Source organism: Loxodonta africana, chromosome 24 (assembly GCF_030014295.1).
Source record: "Loxodonta africana isolate mLoxAfr1 chromosome 24, mLoxAfr1.hap2, whole genome shotgun sequence".
Taxonomy (NCBI): domain Eukaryota; kingdom Metazoa; phylum Chordata; class Mammalia; order Proboscidea; family Elephantidae; genus Loxodonta; species Loxodonta africana.
In genome coordinates this window covers 53641068-53660367 of record NC_087365.1, presented here as the reverse complement: position 1 = coordinate 53660367, position 19300 = coordinate 53641068, and the positions used below count along the sequence as shown (strand labels likewise).

Genomic DNA, 19300 nt, shown 5'->3' with positions numbered 1-19300 from the left:
TATTTCCTTGTCCTACTCCTCTGGACTTAATGTTCTTGATGGCAGGGCCCGTGTATTTTTAGCCCTACCTCCCTGGCTTGGCACAGTGCCCGGCAAGAGTAGATGCTCAGTTTAGACCATCTTAATAAGTGAGTGAGCAAATGCATACATGGTTGGAATTATATCAGACTTATAGCAAACACAGCACTGAACCAAGCTCATGGCTCCTAAGGAAAATATTAACAAACCTTTTGGAAATAGTGACAATGTAGAGAACACCATAGAACCAGAATAAAAAACCCATATGGGTGAAGAATCATCTTTTATTTTAAAATATTTTATGGAGGTATTCCAAACAAAATAAAAGCTTTAAAAAAAGAAGAAGAAGATGTGAAAAAGTAACTGTAATCCTATCAACCATACTAACAGGGCCTTTGAAAAGTTATTTTTGAACATAATGTATTACAGGTTGGAGTGAATCAAAGCACTGATTTAATAAAGTAAGATTTCCAACAGTTAACCAAACCACAGTATGAATAACTGAGGAATACGGTAGAAACAAATAACAAACAATTAAGAGCCATTTTATTGTCAGTACTGATGTCATACAATTGAAACACTCAGAAGGAAAATCACAAGAACCCACAAAAGGACAGATTCAGAGAAGTGCAAGGAACACGGTATATACAATAGAAAATCATTTTGTGGCATTGACCCCTTTCTGTCCAGCTGTAAAAGAGGGAACAACAACAACAAAATATCGATATCTGTAGAGCAGGTTTCAATTACACTAAGGTTTCTTTAAAAAAAAGAAAGAAAAGGAGAAAAAAAAAAACAACAACAGAAGAAAACATTGTATTGCAGAGTTTCCCAATGACCACACAATTACTGAGAACTTGAAGCTTCTTTTCTCCATCACTTCTCTCGCTGTCATTCTGCGACCTCCTGGGTGGGTCGGTGGCTGACGCATCCCAACCGTGTTAATAAATCCTGGTGGTTACTGTCAGTGCTCAGATCGGTAGGCAGGAAAAGTCTCTGTCCGATGAAGCTTCAGAGGGCTGGTGACATCTTTTCCAAAAAAGAATTTTAAAACAACAGTTATATTTCAAGAAAAAAATAATAAACCATTATTAGCTGGTATTAAATTTCTATATAAGTGAAATAAATAACACACTTATCGTGACATGGGATTTTTTTTCCAACAGCCACTGACCAACCAAAAACCAGTTGCCATCGAGTGGATTTAAACTCAGAGAGACCATACATAGGACAGTGTAGAACTGTTCCATAGGGCTTCCTAGCAGCTGGTAGATTCGAACTGCTGACCTTTTGGTTAGCAGCCAAACTCTTAACCACTACGCCACCGGGGTTTCCACACAGTGATATGCAAACAAAAGTCAATGAGAGATTGCAAGATTAAAGCTTGATCTGTGTGTGGCCTTGGCGTGGAGCTATGGTCAGGTCGTTAGCAGTGCTTTTCCTCAATTTTTAATCTGTGTCAACCACTATACCCAGAGTAATTAGGGAAGATGAGATAAAAATACAAAACTCTGGAAACTTTTGGCTAGGACGCTCTTTGGTGACCTAAACAGAAATAAGACAAGAATTTGTTTGTACGAATGCATGTATTTATACTTAGATAATCTTGCTGTAAAGAACTTCTTAAAACCCATTTGTTGTTGTTGGGTGCCATCAAGTCCCCAAAACTATATGGTCCACCCAAACAAAAAAAAACCATTGCCCTCGAGTCAATTCCAACTCATAGCGACCCCATGTGATAGAGTAGAAATGTTTTGTAGGATTTTCTTGGCTGTAATCTTTATGGAAGCAGATCAAAAGGTCTTTCTCCCAGAGAGTTACTGGGTGGGTTAGAACTGCCAACCTTTCAGTTAGCAGTCAAGCACTGTTGTTCGGTGCTGTCAAGTCAATTTTGACTCATACTGACCCTATGGGACAGAGTATAACTGCCCCACGGAGTTTCTGAGGCAGTAATCTTTACAAAAGCAGATTACCACATCTTTCTCCCACAGAGCAAATGGTGGGCTCAAATTGCAAACTTTTAGGTTAGCAGCTGAGCCCTTAACCACTGCACCACCAGGGCTCCAGCCAAGTGCCAGCCTTTATTATTTCAGGTTCAGGCTTCAAACCAAGCAAAAACAAGGTTTGGGGAACTCATGAAGGCAGTAGTACTCAAGGCCACTGTCAGTCCCCTTTGTGCAAATCCTAAAAGGTTGCCCCCTGAAGACATATTATGTCTAGTTGTTAGATTGTCACAACACAGGATTTGACAAACTTTTCTATAAAGGGCAAAATACTAAATATTTTAGGCTTTGTGGACCATATGGGGCCTCCTTGGCACAGTGGTTAAGGCACTGGGCTGCTAATGGAAAAGTTGATGGTTTGAACAGACCAGCTGCCCCACGAGAGAAAGATGTGGCAGTCTGCTTCCATAAAGATTATACCCTTAAAACCCTAGAGGGCAGTTCTACTCTGTCCTATAGGGTCACTGTGAATTGTAATTGTCTTAAGGGGAGTAGGTTTTTTTTTGTCTGGGTGGACCATATAATTTCTGTTTCAAATACACAACTCTGCTGCTGATGTTGTACAAAAGCAGCCATAAATAAAACAAATGAATTAGACATGGCTGTTCTAATAAAACTTTATTTACGAAAGTGGACAGTGGGCTGGATATGGGCCACAGGCTGTTTGGCAACCTTTGTAGACATAATAGCGGGATTTTATCAAAACATGACGCTTTACTGCCATCTGCTGGATAGGGTTACCATAAGTGAAGCAATGTCCGTCTGCTGTGTGAATAGCCCTCAGGACTGAGCCGGTACAACTCTGCTCAGCAGCGCTGGAAACCACATGTGTGAATCAACGGGCATAAAACACAGGGAGGTAGCGTCGTCAGCTTGTCATACTATGGTGGCCTACATGTAGCTATAATCCTGGAAGTTACGCCTCCAGTATTTCAAATGTCAGCAGGGTCACCCATGGTGGACAGGTTATAGTGCAGCTTCCAGACTAAGACAAGAGTAGGAGGAAAGGCCTGCTGATCTACATCCGAAAACTCACCAATGAAAATTGTATGGATCACAACAAAACACTGTCTGGTGTTGGGCTGGAAGATGAGCCCCTAGGTTGGAAGTCACTCAAAATACCCAGTGGCCACAACAATGCATTCAAGCATCCCCACTTTTGTGGAGACGGTACAGGCAGGGCAACCTTTTGTCCCATTTTATGTGGGGCCACCATGAGTTGGAGCTGGCTCAGTGGCAACTAATAACAGATTATGTGTACCATCTAAGCACATTTAAAAAAAATTTTTTTTTTTTTAAATAACACTGAGCCAAGCAAAAAGGTTTTTGGTGGTATGGGCCCTTAAGCCTCAAGTTTACACTCAATTACATTTCACATACAGCCATTACCATGATCGGACTGTAGTCCATATCTCACCCAATCCCTCTACCACCGGCGAGAGCTTAAGCAAGGAAGACTGTAACTTCTGCCTCACTTTCCACTTCTGCAAAATGGGAAGACCACCTTTGCTTAGCCCTCCTCCTAGTACCATCAAGGGCTCGTTGTTGTTGTTGTTAGGTGCCGTCGAGTCGGTTCTGACTCAGAGCAACCCTGTGCACAACAGAACGAAGCACTGCCCGGTCCGGCACCATCCTTACAATCGTTGTTATGCTTGAGCTCATTGTTGCAGTCACTGTGTCAATCCACCTCGTTGAGGGTCTTCCTCTTTTCCGCTGACCCTGTACTCTGCCAAGCATGATATCCTTCTCCAGGGACTGATCCCTCCTGACAACATGTCCAAAGTATGTAAGACGCAGTCTCACCATCCTTGCTTCTAAGGAGCATTCCGGCCGCACTTCTTCCAAGACAGATTTGTTCGTTCTTTTGGCAGTCCATGGTATATTCAATATTCTTTGCCAACACCACAATTCAAAGGCATCAACTCTTCTTCGGTCTTCCTTATTCATTGTCCAGCTTTCACATGCATATGATGTGATTGAAAATACCATGGCCTGGGTCATGGTGCACCTTAGTCTTCAGGGTGACATCTTTGTTCTTCAATGCTTTGAAGAGGTCCTTTGCAGCAGATTTGCCCAATGCAATGCGTCTTTTGATTTCTTGACTGCTGCTTCCATGGCCATTGACTATGGATCCAAGTAAAATTAAGTCCTTGACAACTTCAATCTTTTCTCCATTTATCATGATGATGCTTATTGGTCCAGTTGTGAGGATTTTTGTTTTCTTTACGTTGAGGTGTAATCCATACTGAAGGCTGTGGTCTTTGGTCTTCATTAGTAAGTGCTTCAAGTCCTCTTCACTTTCAGCAAGCGAGGTTGTGTCATCTGAATAATGCAGGTTGTTAACGAGTCTTCCTCCAATCCTGATGCCTCGTTCTTCTTCATATAGTCCAACTTCTCGTATTATTTGTTCAGCATAAGATTAAATAGGTATGCTGAAAGAATACAGCCCTGATGCACACCTTTCCCAACTTTAAACCAATTGGTATCCCCTTGTTCTGTCCGAACAACTGCCTCTTGATCTATGTAAAGGTTCCTCAAGAGCACAATTAAGTGTTCTGGAATTCCCATTCTTTGCAGTGTTATCCATAGTTTGTTATGATCCACATAGTCAAATGCCTTTGCATAATCAATTAAACACACGTCCTTAATAAAAAAAAAAAAAATCTTTTTTATTTAAACATCCTTATGGTATTCTCTGCTTTCAGCCAGGACACATCTGACATCAGCAATGATATCCCTGGTTCCACGTCCTCTTCTGAAACCCGCCTGAATTTCTGGCAGTTCCCTGTCGATATACTGCTGCAGCCGTTTTTGAATGATCTTCGCAAAATTTTGCTTGCATGTGATATTAATGATATTGTTCTATAATTTCCACATTCGGTTGGATCACCTTCTTGGGAATAGGCATAAATATGGATCTCTTCCATGAAAGTAGGCCAGGAAGCTGTCTTCCATATTTCTTGGCATAGATGAGTGAGCACCTCCAGTGCTGCATCCGTTTGTTGAAACATCTCAACTGATATTCCATCAATTCCTGGAGCCTTGTTTTTCGCCAGTGCCTTCAGAGCAGCTTGGACTTCTTCCTTCAGTACCATCGGTTCCTGAACATATGCCACCTCTTGAAATGGTTGAACATCGACTAATTCTCTTTGGTATAATGTCTGTGTATTCCTTCCATCTTCTTTTGATGCTTCCTGTGTCATTTAATATTTTCCCCATGGAATCCTTCACTATTGCAACTCGAGGCTTGAATTTTTTCTTCAGTTCTTTCAGCTTGAGAAATGCTGAGCATGTTCTTCCCTTTTGGTTTTTCATCTCCAGCTCTTTGCACATGTCATTATAATACTTTACTTTGTCTTCTAGAGAGGCCCTTTGAAATCTTCTGTTCAGTTCTCTTACTTCATCAATTCTTCTTTTTGCTTTAGCTGCTCGACGCTGAAGAGCAAGCTTCAGAGTCTCCTCTGACAGCCATCTTGGCCTTTTCTTTCTTTTCAATGACCTCTTGTTTTCTTTATGGATGATGTCCTTGATGTCATTCCACAACTCGTCTGGTCTTCGGTCACTAGTGTTCAATGTGTCAAATCTATTCTTGATAAGGTCTCTAAATTCAGGTGGGATATACTCAAGGTCACATTTTGGCTCTCGTGTACTCGCTCTGATTTTCTTCAGTTTCAGCTTGAACTTGCATATGAGCAATTGATGGTCTATTCCACAGTCAGCCCCTGGCCTTGTTCTGACTGATGATATTGAGCTTTTCCATTGTCTCTTTCCACAGATGTAGTCAATTTGATTTCTGTGTGTTCCATCTGGCAAGGTCCACGTGTAAATTTGCCATTCATGTTGGTGAAAGAAGGTATTTGCAATGAAGAAGTCATTGGTCTTGCAAAATTCTATCATTCGATCTCTGGCATTGTTTCTATCACCAAGGCCATATTTTCCAACTACTGATCCTTCTTCTTTGTTTCCAACTTTCGCATTCCAATCGCCAGTAATTATCAATGCACGTTCGGTCAATTTCAGACTGCAGCAGCTGATAAAAATCTTCTATTTCTTCATCTTTGGCCCTAGTGGTTGGTGTGTAAATTTGAATAATAGTCATATTAACTGGTCTTCCTTGTAGGCGTATGGATATTATCCTATCACTGACAGCATTGTACTTCAGCATAGATCTTGAAATGTTCTTTTTGACGATGAATGTAACACATTCCTCTTCAAGTTGTCATTCCCAGCATAGTAGACTATATGATTGTCCAATTCAAAATGGCCAATACCAGTCCATTTCAGCTCACTAATGCCTAGGATGTCGATGTTTATGCGTTGCATTTCATTTTTGACAATCTCCAATTTTCCTAGATTCATACTTCGTACATTCCAGGTTCTGATTATTAATGGATGTTTGCAGCTGTTTCTCCTCATTTTGAGTCGTGCCATATCAGCAAATGAAGGTCCCAATGAGGAGGCAGCTCTTCCCCAGTCATCTTTTGAGTGCCTTCCAACCTGGGGGGCTCGTCTTCCAGCACTATATCAGACAGTGTTCCGCTGCTATTCATAAGGTTTTCACTGGCTAATGCTTTTCAGAAGTAGACTGCCAGGTCCTTCTTCCTAGTCCGTCTTAGTCTGGAAGCTCAGCTGTAACCTGTCCTCCACGAGTGACCCTGCTGGTATCTGAATACCGGTGGCATAGCTTCCAGCATCACAGCAACGTGCAAGCCCCCACAGTACGACAAACTGACAGACATGTGGGGGCTGTCGAGGGCTAGAGGAAACAAAGGGCTTCGTGGACTGTAAAATCTCACGGGAGTGACAGGTCCCCACACCAAGACAAAAACCAAGAAAACAACAACAAACAAATCATGGATTCAGATATTTGCACACCTAAAACCCAAATCATAAGGAAATTACAAACCCAGTTATATACCATAGTCACTGGTACATACCAGTAATTATTATTAGGGAAGTCTTGGATATTCAAATATCCCAAATCACTAGAAATCATTTATTTGACTTCCCAGCCATTTTGAGCATGTACTCTTTATCCAACACACACACGCTCATGGCCGTGCATGTGGGTATACACACACAGATACACACACAAGCACTATAATGTAGACAGAGATTTTAAGTACCGTAAGTAAAAATCCAGGTTTATCTTTTTTACAGTTTGATAAAAATTTTCCCAGGGAGCAGACAGTGTGCCAAGAGTATTTATTCAAAATCTAAATCTTCGGACAAATGCAAAGCCCTTCTCTGCACGTCAACAGTAGCTCCTTACACCCTGAGTTTGCAAGAAAAGGGTTTGGCAGCATTCACTTGGGGTCAAGTCCAAACACAAACAATTGCAGCTTCTACCATGCTGGCTAACATAAGGCTTCTGGCTTGTCTTGAGGGCTGTTTCTACAGGTACGGAACGGACTATAAGGTTTCTCTACACCTCCCACGTTTTGTAGTTCATACAAAAATCACACGCTGTAGGCCAGATCTGGGCCCAGACCTGTTTTTCATCAAATTTTCATCAAAAATTTCTAAGTACTTGTCAATATTTACATAACGGCATACTTCCCGTAAAGGTGCATGTTTCCGTTTTCCTGGAAACCTGAAGACAGCACTGATCCTATACTTTGCCACAGCATGCTGGCTAGAAGCTTCAGACTGACCTCTTTACATGGTGTCTACACTCTCCCTGCAATTCACCAGGGACGCCCCTGCCCCAGACCTGCCTTTTTTCCCTCATTTGCATGTCTTGTCTGATCGCTGTAGACATGTGAGTTTGAGAACCTGGTTTATTCATCATCTTAATCCACCACCCATGCAGTATATGTGATGGTATTAGAATTCATATTGAAGGAACAATGTGAACTTCACCCAAGTAGTAAAGTGCTCCAAGAATCTACTATTGTTGTTAGGTGTCATAGAGTCAGTTCTGACCCACAGCGACCCCATATATTACAGAACAAAATGCTGCCCAGTCCTGCGCCATCCTCACAATCACTGCCATGCTTGAGCCCATTGTTGCAGCCACCGTGTCAATCCATTTCCTTGAGGGTCTTCCTCTTTTTAGCTGACCCTCTACTAAACATGATGCCCTTCTCCAGGGACTGGTCCCTCCTGATAACATGTCCAAAGTCTGTAGGATAAAGTCTCGACACCCTAGGTTCTAAGGAGCATTCTGGTTGTACTTCCTCCCAAACAGGTTTGTTTGTTCTTCTGGCAGTCCATGGTATATTCAATATTCCTTGCCAACACCACAATTCAAATGTGTCAATTCTTTTTTGGTCTTCCTTTTTCATTGTCCAGCTTTCCCATGCATACGAGGAGACTGAAACTACCACGGCTTAGGTCAGGCATACCTTAGTCTTCAAAGTGACTTTTTTGCTTTTTAAGATTTTAAAAAGGTCTTTTGCAGCAGATTTGTCCAATGCAATACGTCTTTTGATTTCCTGACTACTGCTTCCATGGGCATTGATTGTGGATCGAAGTAAAATGAAATCCTTGACAATGTCAATCTTTTCTCCATATATCATGATGTTGCTTATTGGTCCAGTTGTGAGATTTTTGTTTTCTTTATGTTGAGGTGTAATTCATACTGAAGACTGTGGTCTTTGATCTTCATCAACAAGTGCTTCAAGTCCTCTTCATTTTCAGCAAGCAAGGTTGTATTATCTGCGTATGGGGTCTTCCTCCAATCCTGATGCCACCTTCTTCTTCATGTAGCGTAGCTTCTTGGGTCATTTGCTCAGCATAGAGATTGAATACGTATGGTGAAAAGACACAACTTGGATGCATACCTTTTCTGATTTTAAACCACACGGTATCCCCTTGTTCTGTTCAAACAATTGCCTCTTAGTCTATATACAGGTTCCTCATGAGCACAGTTAAGTGTTATGGAATCCCTATTCCTCACAATATTGTCCATAATTTGTTATGATCCACATAGTCAAATGCCTTTGCATATAGTCAATAAAACACAGGTAAACAGCTATCATCCTTAAAATAAATATGTAAATTGCATGGGCAGAAATCAATCCTTAGGAGCTATTTCAATCTCATGGCCCACGCTTTTGAATCACCCATGGTGGCAGAATTCCCTCCCACAGGTAACATCACACAATAAAAGAAATAGCCCAGGACCCCGGTGGTCCGATGCTTCAGCCCTTGGCTACTAACTAAAAGGTTGGTGGTTCAAACCCACTGGCCCCTCTGCAGAAGAAAAGACCTGGTGATCTGCTCCCATAAAGATTACAGCCTAGAAAAACCTATGGGGCAGTTCTACTCTGTCATACGGGGTGGCTATGAATTGGAATCCCCTCGACGGCAGCTCACAACAACAACATAGCAGGAGTTAGAACAGCAGAGTTCTAAAGCCAGTTCTTCCACCCACTAGCTGCATGATCTTGAGGCAGGTACTTGACCTCCATGTGTCTTCATTTCTTCATTCATTGAAATGGAGAAGAGAATCCTGCTCTGGCCAATCCATTGCCAGGAGGACCAAAGGAGGCAACATGGATGATGCCCAGTACAGTGTTACACAGCAATGACGGGTGCCACTTGCTGATTTTGTAAAATTATCTAAAGTCAAATCTGATAAGCGATGTAAGTACCTATTTTTGTTTTTGTTTTTAAGCAAGTCGTGCTGTCTTCCAAGATGGAAAGAGTGGAGGACCCGAGCATCTTTGGAATAGGGGCAGAGATTCCTAAGAGGACAGTTTTGGGAAGGAGGGCAGGGAAGTGGAAAAAGCACAGCACTGAGGCGAAACACACCTGTGTTCACGTACAATGGCCTCCACGCTGGTCTCCCGGCTTCCTCTCCTGTCTCTTTGCAATCTCTTCCCCACACAGCAGTCAAAGCGACTCAGAGCATGGATTAAATCTGACGCTATCATGCTTAGGGTCCTCTAAGGCTTCCAATAAGCTAGACTTCACCGCCTAGAGCCACTCTCTCATGTGTCTCCTTCAGCACCAGCCACACTGCTTTCTTTCTGCTCTTTGAATGCCCCAGCTCACTTCTGTCTCAGGACATTTGCACTTGCTGATCACTCGTTGGAGAATGCTTTTCCCTGGCTCCTAGTATGGCTGCTCCTTCCCAGCCTCAGGGTAAAGGTTATGGCCTCAGAGTAGCCTCCTATGACCACCCCATCTCACAGAGTCCCTTTGGCATCATCCTCCCAACTGCCAGGGCTCTGCCTCATGATTTTCTATTACAAACCCTTTCTTTTTCATTGTTGCATGTGCCAAATTTGACATTAAATATATTTGTTTAATTATTCACAATCACTCTCCATTACACTACAAATTCCAGGAGGGCAGAGGCATGCCTGTCTAGTAGCCCAGTGTATCTCCATCATCCAGCACAGGGCTTGGCATAAAGCTCCAATGGTTGTTAGCTGCCATCAAGTGGAATCTGACTCATAGTGACGCCATGTGTGTCAGAGTAAACTATGCTCCATAGGCTGTGACCTTTTGGAGGAAGATGGCCAGGCCTGTCTTCTGAACCACCTCTAGGTGGGTTTGAACAGCCAACCTTTTGTCTAGTAGTTGAGCACTTAACCATTTGTGCCACCCAGCGAGCTCTGCCATAAAGTAGATGCTCAAAAAATATTCATCGGGTGAATGAATGAGTGAGTGGATGAACGGGTAGAGAGATGGGAACCTTGACTACTTGCTAGGTACGTGATCTTTCACACATTATCAAAATCAAACCCATTGCCATCTAGTTGATTCAGATTCACAACAACCCTACAAGACAGAATAGGGTTTCCAAGGAGCAGCTGATAGATTTGAACCGCTGATGTTTTGGTTAGCAGCTGTAGCTTTTAACCACTGCATTTTCCCCAAACTTGTTTGACCACGGTCCTTTTTGGGGGGAGGGTGGTATCTACCAGGATTAAAATGCCACAGAACACAATTGGGAAACACTATTTTAATTTTATTCAATAAATTCCTTAAAAAAAAAGAAAAATCCTGAGACTACTGTACTCAGTATATAATAATTGAATGCTTCTCTTTAATAAATTTCTTCCACAGTTTTCCTAATCAACCTGCTTCACATATTGATTCTTTAGAAAAGAATTTCTCTGTGGGGTGAGAGGTGCAGTGAAAAATGGGCTAAAAATGTCTTAGTGAATAGCGGCATTGTTACGGATACTCCTTAGACACAACCAAATACCTCTCGAGATTGGTTTTCTGGGTTTGAAGGCTTAGGACAATTTAGTTCATTGCCATTATATAGTTCATAAAGTATACGTTCTCCATCCCAACGTGGTGTGTAGTGTCTGAGGTATTAGTAGCTTGTGAGCAGCCATCTAAGATACAGCTATTGGTCTCTACTTGTCTGGAATGAAAGAGAAATAAGGAAACCCAAGACAGAGAGGAAAGTAGTCTATGGGGCTAATAGTTTACATGAACCACAGCCTCATCTACCCTGAGACCAGAAGAACTAGATGGTGCCCGGCTACCACTACCAACCATTCTGATCAGGGCCACAATAGATGGATCCTGATACAATGGGAGAAAAACGTGGAACAGAACTTAAATTCTTAAAAGTCCAGACATACTGGACCAGTTGAAACTAGAGGACTCCCTGAGACTATTGCTCTGAGATACTCTTTAAACTTTAAACCAATATTTTCCCTTGAGGTCACCTTTTAACTAAATGACAGATTTGCTCATAAAATAAAGAGTATCACCAATGAGTAATGAGCTCCTTTACAAAATCATCTATATGAGTCCTAAAAGTCAACAATGACTCTAAAGCAAAGATGAGAAGGTGAAGGGGCAGGGAAACTAGAGTACTGGAAGTGGTATAGTAAGAACAGAATGAATAAGAATGATAACACATTGTGGAAAATGCAACCAATGTCACTAATTTGTTTAAAATTGTTAAATGGGAACATAATTTGATGTGTAAGCTTTTGTCTTGTTGTTTTTGTTAGATGCCATTGAGTTGGTTCCAACTCATAGCCACCCTACAGGAAAGAGTAGAACTGCCCCATACCGTTTCCAAGGAGCAGCTGGAGAATTTGAACTGCCGATCTTTTGGTTAGCAGCCGAGCTCAGAGCTACTATACTTAGACGACAATAAAATATTATTAAAAAATAATACAATAAAATGTCTTAGTGCATGTAGAGGAGCCCTGGTGGTTAAAACGCTTAGCTGCTAACGGAAAGGTCGTTGAAGCTGGTGGTTGAACCCACTAGCTGCTCCTCAGGAGAAAGATGTGGCAGTCTGCTTCCGTAAAGATGACAGCCTTGGAAACCCTATGAGGCAGTTTTGCTCTGTCCTACAGGGTCACTATGAGTCGGAATTGACTCGACAGTGATGAGTTTGGTTCGATTTTTAGTGTATGTGGTGCCTGTCAGAAGCAACACCTCCTCCTCTCCTTTCCAAGAATTAATTATAAAGTGATAATTCCAAAAGGAACCAGCAGGTGGCTGTCTTGGACTAAAATTGGGGGAAAAGATTTTTTTTTTCTTTTTTCTCAAACCTTATTGATAAATTCCCCAGTAAGGGTCTGAATGATTTCCAAGATTAACCTCCAGATCTGCCAGGAAAAGTCAATGAGGCCTTCACGTATGGCATACACTGGGCCATGAGGTTGATGACATTTCCCAGTTTCCTCTCTTTTTTTCCTTCCGGGGGTGTGGGAGGGTAGGAGTGAAGGGGCTGAGAGTGGAAAAATAGATAAATTTTTATTTTCCCATTTATTTGTTAAGCAAGATATTTTGGGGTAGTCTATGAACATTTTTTAAACCTTCAATAGTTATTATTTATCTTACCGTATATTAAAAATATGTAGCCAATTGTTGTTACAGTTTCCCCCCAAAAAAAAAACCCAAACCCGTTGTCAAGAAGTCAATTCTGACTCACAACAACCCCGTGTGTTGCAGAGTCAAGCTGCTCCTTAGGTTTTCTTGACTGTGATCTTCACAGTCAAGAGAGCAGCTGGGTGGGTTCAAACTGCCAAGCTTTGGGTTAGTACCAAAAAAAAAAAAAAAAACAAACAAAACAAGCTCATTGCCATGGAGTCAGTACTGACTCATAGCGACCCTATGGCTCAGTGGTTAAGAGCTATGGCAAGCTACAGCTGCTAACCAAAAGGTCGGCAGTTGGAATCCATCAGCTGCTCCTTGGAAACCCTATAAGGCAGTTTTACTCTGTCCTATAGGGTCACTACGAGTTGGAATAGACTTGACAGCAACAGACTTCGTGGCTTAGTTTACACTATTATTGCATTTCATCCAATCTCTTCTACTTAAATCTTATTTTCAAAAGAAAAGTACATTTCACTGCTTTTAAACTATTACAGAGGACCCCGTGAAATGCAAGTGGTATGTAATTGGCTACTAACCCAACTCATAGCTACTCATAAATAGGGACCCTATAAGACAGAGTAGAACTGCTCTACAAGGTTTCCAAGGAGCGGTTGGTGGGTTCAAACTGCCAACATTTTTGTTAGCAGCCAAACGCTTAACCAATGCGCCACCGGGGCTCCAAAAATAATAGTGTAAGTGGTGTATACATAACAAAAACTATGATGATATAACTGAAATATTGCAAAAAAAAATAAATAAGATGATGTGGGTATTAAAAACATTTGAGCTGCTGGTGGGGCCAAGATGGCGGAATAGCCAGATGCTTCCAGCGATCCCTCTTACAACTAAGACCAGAAAAATCAAGTGAAATAATTATATTTATGACAAGCTAGGAGCCCTGAACATCAAAGGCAAAGTTAGAAACCAGACTGAGTGGCAGGGGGAGAAAGAGACCATTCAGAAGCAGAGAGGAGTTGCCGGACCTGAATCGCTGGGTTCCCTCAGGCACCATTCCTGGAAGCAGCTGCAGCAGGCTGGTGGTAGCGTTCAGCCACAGTTTTCTTAGGCAGAAGCAGCCACCTGCACAGTCTACTCACCTCTGGAACCTGAGAAGAATAGCGCTCTTGGCAAAAGCTAAATACTTGTGTATATTTTACAGCACCCCCCCCCCTCCAAGCCAGCTTCAGTGGCTATTGACTTCCCTGGGCCTGAGATAGGTCCATCTGAGTGCCCTGAGCCATGCTTCTGGACTAGGAGAAGGAATAAATATACAACAGGGGGAAAAGATAATTTGCCAGGTCCACCAACCTGGGGAGCTTAGGACAGAAGCAGCTCCTATCCAGGCATAAATGGTTTGTGGACCTTGAATACATTTCCCACCTGCATGGAACTGTGTGGGCCTATACCAGGAGAACAGCCCCTTGCTGGCAGACTGTGACTGTTTAAGCCGTGTGGTGGAGAGGAAGGTGTCTGATATTTGACATGGTTTTCCCTATTAAACACGGTCCCTGCCTACCCATATCAGGTGCCTAAGGACTGGTGGCTCCACTCAAGTCACCCAGCCATCTGTGACAGGGATCCAAGGATAACTGATACATCCCAGTCCTTACAACCAAAAGTGTTGGGTACCTATGGTACATGTGCAGAACCTGCCTACCCATACACTCTAAGGAACAGGGACTCACTTTCCTCAGAGACACTCAGGGGACAGTTCCCAGCCCACTGCCTTGTTCAGAGCATGACCCTCTGCTGCAGCTGTATACCGGTACCTACACCAAACACCTCTGCCCCTCTAAGACTGTAGGACAGAGCCTATACCACACACTTGATGACTAGTTACCTGGACACTAGAACTGAATCCACACAAAAAAACTGAATAGACTCATAAGCTCATACACCTGATAACAGCTCTAGCCATCTAGGGACAGGACGTCAGAGCCCCAAAGGTGAAAATAATCAAGGTAGCTCACTCAAGAAACTCATTTGAGCATATCAAAACAAAACAAAGCAGAGGTGGAGCCAAGATGGTGGAATAGACAGACGCTTCCGGCAAGCCTTCTTTACAACAAAGACCTAACAAACAAGTGAAACGAGTATATTTGTGACAACCTCAGAGCCCTGAGCATCAAAGGCAAGCTTAGACAATGAACTGAGGGGCCGGGGGAGGAAGAGACCATTCAGAAGTGGAGAGGAGTTACCCGACCTGAATTGCAGCGAGCCCTCAGGCACCATTCCTGGAGCGGTGGTGGCAGCAGCAGCGGGCTGGTACTAGCATTCAGCCGCATTTTCCTCAGGGAGAAGCAGCCAGCCACATAGCCTACTCACACCTCTGGAACCTGAGAATGACACTCTTGGCAAAAGCTAAGTACTTGCGTATATTTTACCGCGCCCCCCCCCCGCCCCCAAGCCAGCCTCAGCAGCTGAATCCCGGGGCCTGAGATAGACCCTGGTGAGCACCTGGAGCAATCCTCCCAGCCTTGGGAAAGGAAAAAAAAATTGCAAATGGGGGAAAAGATAATTTGCTAGCTTCATTAACAGGGGGAGCTCAGGACAGAAGCGGCTCCTGTCCAGGCATAAACCTCTCATCTCCCCTCCAGGCAGGAGACGCCAACATAGTCTCAATTGTCCACTTGATCCAAGAAGCTCATTCCTCACCAGCATCACTCTCCAACCCATTGTCCAATCCAATCCATGTCTGAAGAGTTGGCTTTGGGAATGGTTCCTGTCCTGGGTCAACAGAAGGTCTGGGGACCATGACCACCGGGGTCCTTCTAGTCTCAGTCAGACCATTAAGCCTGGTCTTATGAGAATTTGGGGTCTGCATCCCATTGCTTTCCTGCTCCCTCAGGGGTTCTCTGTTGTGTTCCCTGTCAGGGGAGTCATCAGTTGTAACCAGGCACCATCTAGTTCTTCTGGTCTCAGGATGATGTAGTCTCTGGTTCATGTGGCCCTTTCTGTCTCTTGGGCTCATAATCACCTTGTGTCTTTGTGTCTTTGGTGTTCTTCATTCTCCTTTGATCCAGGTGGGTTGAGACCAATTGATGCAACTTAGATGGCTGCTTGCTAACATTTAAGACCCCAGACTCCACTCTCCAAAATGGGATGCAAAATGTTTTCTTAATAGATTTCACTATGCCAATTGACTTCGATGTCCCCTGAAACCATGGTCCCCAGACCGCTGCCCCTGTTACACTGGCCTTTGAAGCATTCAGTTTATTCAGAAAACTTCTTCGTTTATGGTTTAGTCCAATTGTGCTGACCTCCCCTGTATTGTGTGCTGTCTTTCCCTTCACCTAAAGTAGTTCTTATCTACTATCTAATTAGTGAGTGCTCCTCTCCCACCCTCCCCCCCTCCCCCCTCCCATAACCACAAAAGAATGTTTTCTTCTCAGTTTAAAGTATTTCTCAAGTTCTTATAATAGTGGTCTTATACAGTATTTGTCCTTTTGCAACTGACTAATTTCACTCAGCTTAATGCCTTCCAGGTTTCTCCATGTTATGAAATGTTTCACAGAATCCTCACTGTTCTTTGTCGAGGCATAGTATTCCATTGTGTGAATATACCATAATTTATCCATTCATCCGTCAATGGGCACCTTGGTTGCTTCCATCTTTTTGCTATTGTAAACAGTGGAGCAGCTGATATTTTGACAAAGGCCCAAAGTCAGTTAAATGGGGGAAAGACAGTCTTTTTAACAAATGGTGCTGGCATAACTGGATATCCATCTGCAAAAAAATGAAACAAGACCGATACCTCACACTATGCACGAAAAAAAACTCAGAATGGATCAAAGGCCTAAATATAAATTTAAAACGATAAAGGTCATGGAAGAAAAATAGAGACAATGCTAGGTGCCCTAATACATGGTATAAACAGTATACAAAACATTACCAACAGTGTAGAAAAGAAACTAGATAACCGGGAGCTCCTCAAAATCAAATACCTATGCTCATCCAAAGACATCGCCAAAAGACTGGGAAAAGGTTTTTAGTTACGACATTTCCGATCAGCGTCTGATCTCTAAAATCTACAGGATACTGAAAAAACTCAACTACAAAAAGACAAACCAATTAAAAAATGGGCAAATGAAATGAACAGACACTTCACTAAAGAAGACTTTCAGGCGGCTAACAGATACATGAGGAAATGCTCACGATCACTAGCCATTAGAGAAATACAGATCAAAACTACAATGAGATCCCATCTCACGCCAAGAACACTGGCATTAATCCAAAAAAACACAAAATAATAAATGTTGGAGAGACTGGAACACTTATACACTGCTGGTGGAAATGTAAAATGGTACAACCACTTTGGATATCAATTTGGTGTTTCCTTAAAAAACTAGAAATAGAATTACCATAAGAAATAGAATTACCATAGGATCCAACAATCCCACTCCTTGGAATGTATCCTAGAGAAATAATAGCCTTTACACGAACAAATATATGCACACCCATGTTCATTGCAGAACTGTTTACAATAGCAAAAACATGGAAGCAACCAAGGGGCCTATCAACGGCTGAACGGATAAATAAATTATGGTATACTCACACAATGGAATATTACGCATCAATAAAGAACAATGATGAATCCGTGAAACATTTCATAACGTGGAGGAATCTGGAAGGCATTATGCTGAGTGAAATTAATCAGCTGCAAAAGGACAAATGTTGTATAAGACCACTATTACAAGAACTCAAGAAATAGTTTAAACAGAGAAGAAAATATTCTTTGATGGTTAGGAGAGTGGGGAGGGAGGGAGGGAGAGGGGTTTTCACTAATTAGATAGTAGGTAAGAACTATTTTAGGTGAAGGGAAAGACAATACATAATACAGGAGAGGTTAGCACAACTGGACTAAACCAAAAGCAAAGAAGTTTCCTGAATAAACTGAATGTTTTGAAGACCAGCGTAGCAGGGGTGGGTTTGGGGGACCATGGTCTCAGGGGACATCTAAGTCAATTGGTACAATGAAATCTATTAAGGAAACATTCTGCGTCCCACTTTGGAGGGTGGTGTCTGGGGTCTTAAATGCTAGCAAGCAGCCACCTAAGATGCATCAATTGGTCTCAACCCACCTGGAGCAAAGGAGAATGAAGAACGCCAAAGACACAGGGTAATCATGAGCCTAAGAGACAGAAAGGGCCGCATAATCCGAGACTGAATCAGTCTGAGACCAGAAGAACTAGATGGTGCCCAGCTACAACCGATGACTGCCCTGACAGGGAACACAACAAAGAACCCGTGAAGGAGCAGGAGAGCAGTGGGATGCAGACTCCGAATTCTCGTAAAAAGACCAGACTTAATGGTCTGACTGAGACTAGAATGACCCCGGAGGTCATGGTCTCCAGACCTTCTGTTAGCCAGACAGAAATGATTCCTAAAGCTAACTCTCAGACAGGGATTGGACTGGATTATGGGATAGACAATGATACTGGTGAAGAATGAGCTTCTTAGATTAAGTAGACACATGAGACTACGTTGGCATCTCCTGCCTGAAGGGGAGATGAGAGGGTAGAGGGGGTCAGAAGCTGGCCGAATGGACATGAAAAGAGAGAGCAGAGGGAAGGAGTGTGTCTCATTAGGGGGAGAGCAATTAGGAGTATATAGCAAGGTGTTTATAAATTTTTGTATGAGAGTCTGACTTGATTTGTAAACTTTCCCTTAAAGCACAATAAAAATTAAAATAAAAAAGAGAGAGAGAGAGAAAAAAAAAGCATTTGAGCCGACCAGATCTAACCCAGCAATCTCTCTACCTCCATCATGGAAACAAAGCCTAGAAAGTAAGCTTGTTTATCAACACCGTCGTTCTCTCAGCCACTCATGCAGTCACTCCGGATATATTTTTGAGCATCTATCAACCCCTCCGCTAGTGACTACAGTGTAGAATCACAAAGATGAGACGGTAAGTATCTCTTGGTGCCCTCTTTCCATGGTTCATTCTTCCAACAAATATTTATGGAATGGACACTCCATGTAAGGCACTGGGGACAAAAGGGTGAGGATAGACATGACCAGCTCTCTTGGTGGAAGAGCAGGTTGTGAGTCAAACATCCGCATGGGTACATGTGAAACAAAGGCTGTGATAAGAGCTATAGGGAAAGATCATCACCTTCAGCCTGTGAGGACATATTAGCAGAAATGTTCACCCTAGTCGAAGTCTAGAAGGAGTCCCTGGGTAGTATGCATGTTTAACTGCTCCATTACTAGCTGGAAGGTTGGCAACGAGAACCCACCCAGAGGTACCTCGGAAGACAGGCCTAGTGATCTGCTTCTGAAAGGTCACAGCTTTGAAAAACCCTATGGAACATTTCTACTCTGCACACATGGAATTGACTTGACAGCAACTAACAACAACCACCTAAGTCTGGGAGGACTTCCATGGGGAGGAGCTGCTGGAGGGGAGACCTGAAGATGAGAAAGAATTAATTGTGGGGGGGCGGTGAGGGTGGAGGTGCGGTGTTCCA

At 42.8% G+C, this 19300-nt stretch overlaps 1 protein-coding gene across 1 annotated transcript in view; it reads right to left on the bottom strand.

Annotated features, from left to right (window-relative positions):
* Positions 1-774: 774 nt before the first annotated feature.
* DOK5 (docking protein 5) overlaps positions 775-19300 on the bottom strand; it is a 206623-nt gene continuing 188097 nt past the window's right edge. The window contains exon 8 of the mRNA XM_003419902.4: positions 775-1047. Within this exon, the coding sequence (XP_003419950.1) occupies positions 983-1047 (65 nt within the window). The 3' untranslated portion in view covers positions 775-982. The remainder of the gene's footprint in view (positions 1048-19300) is intronic.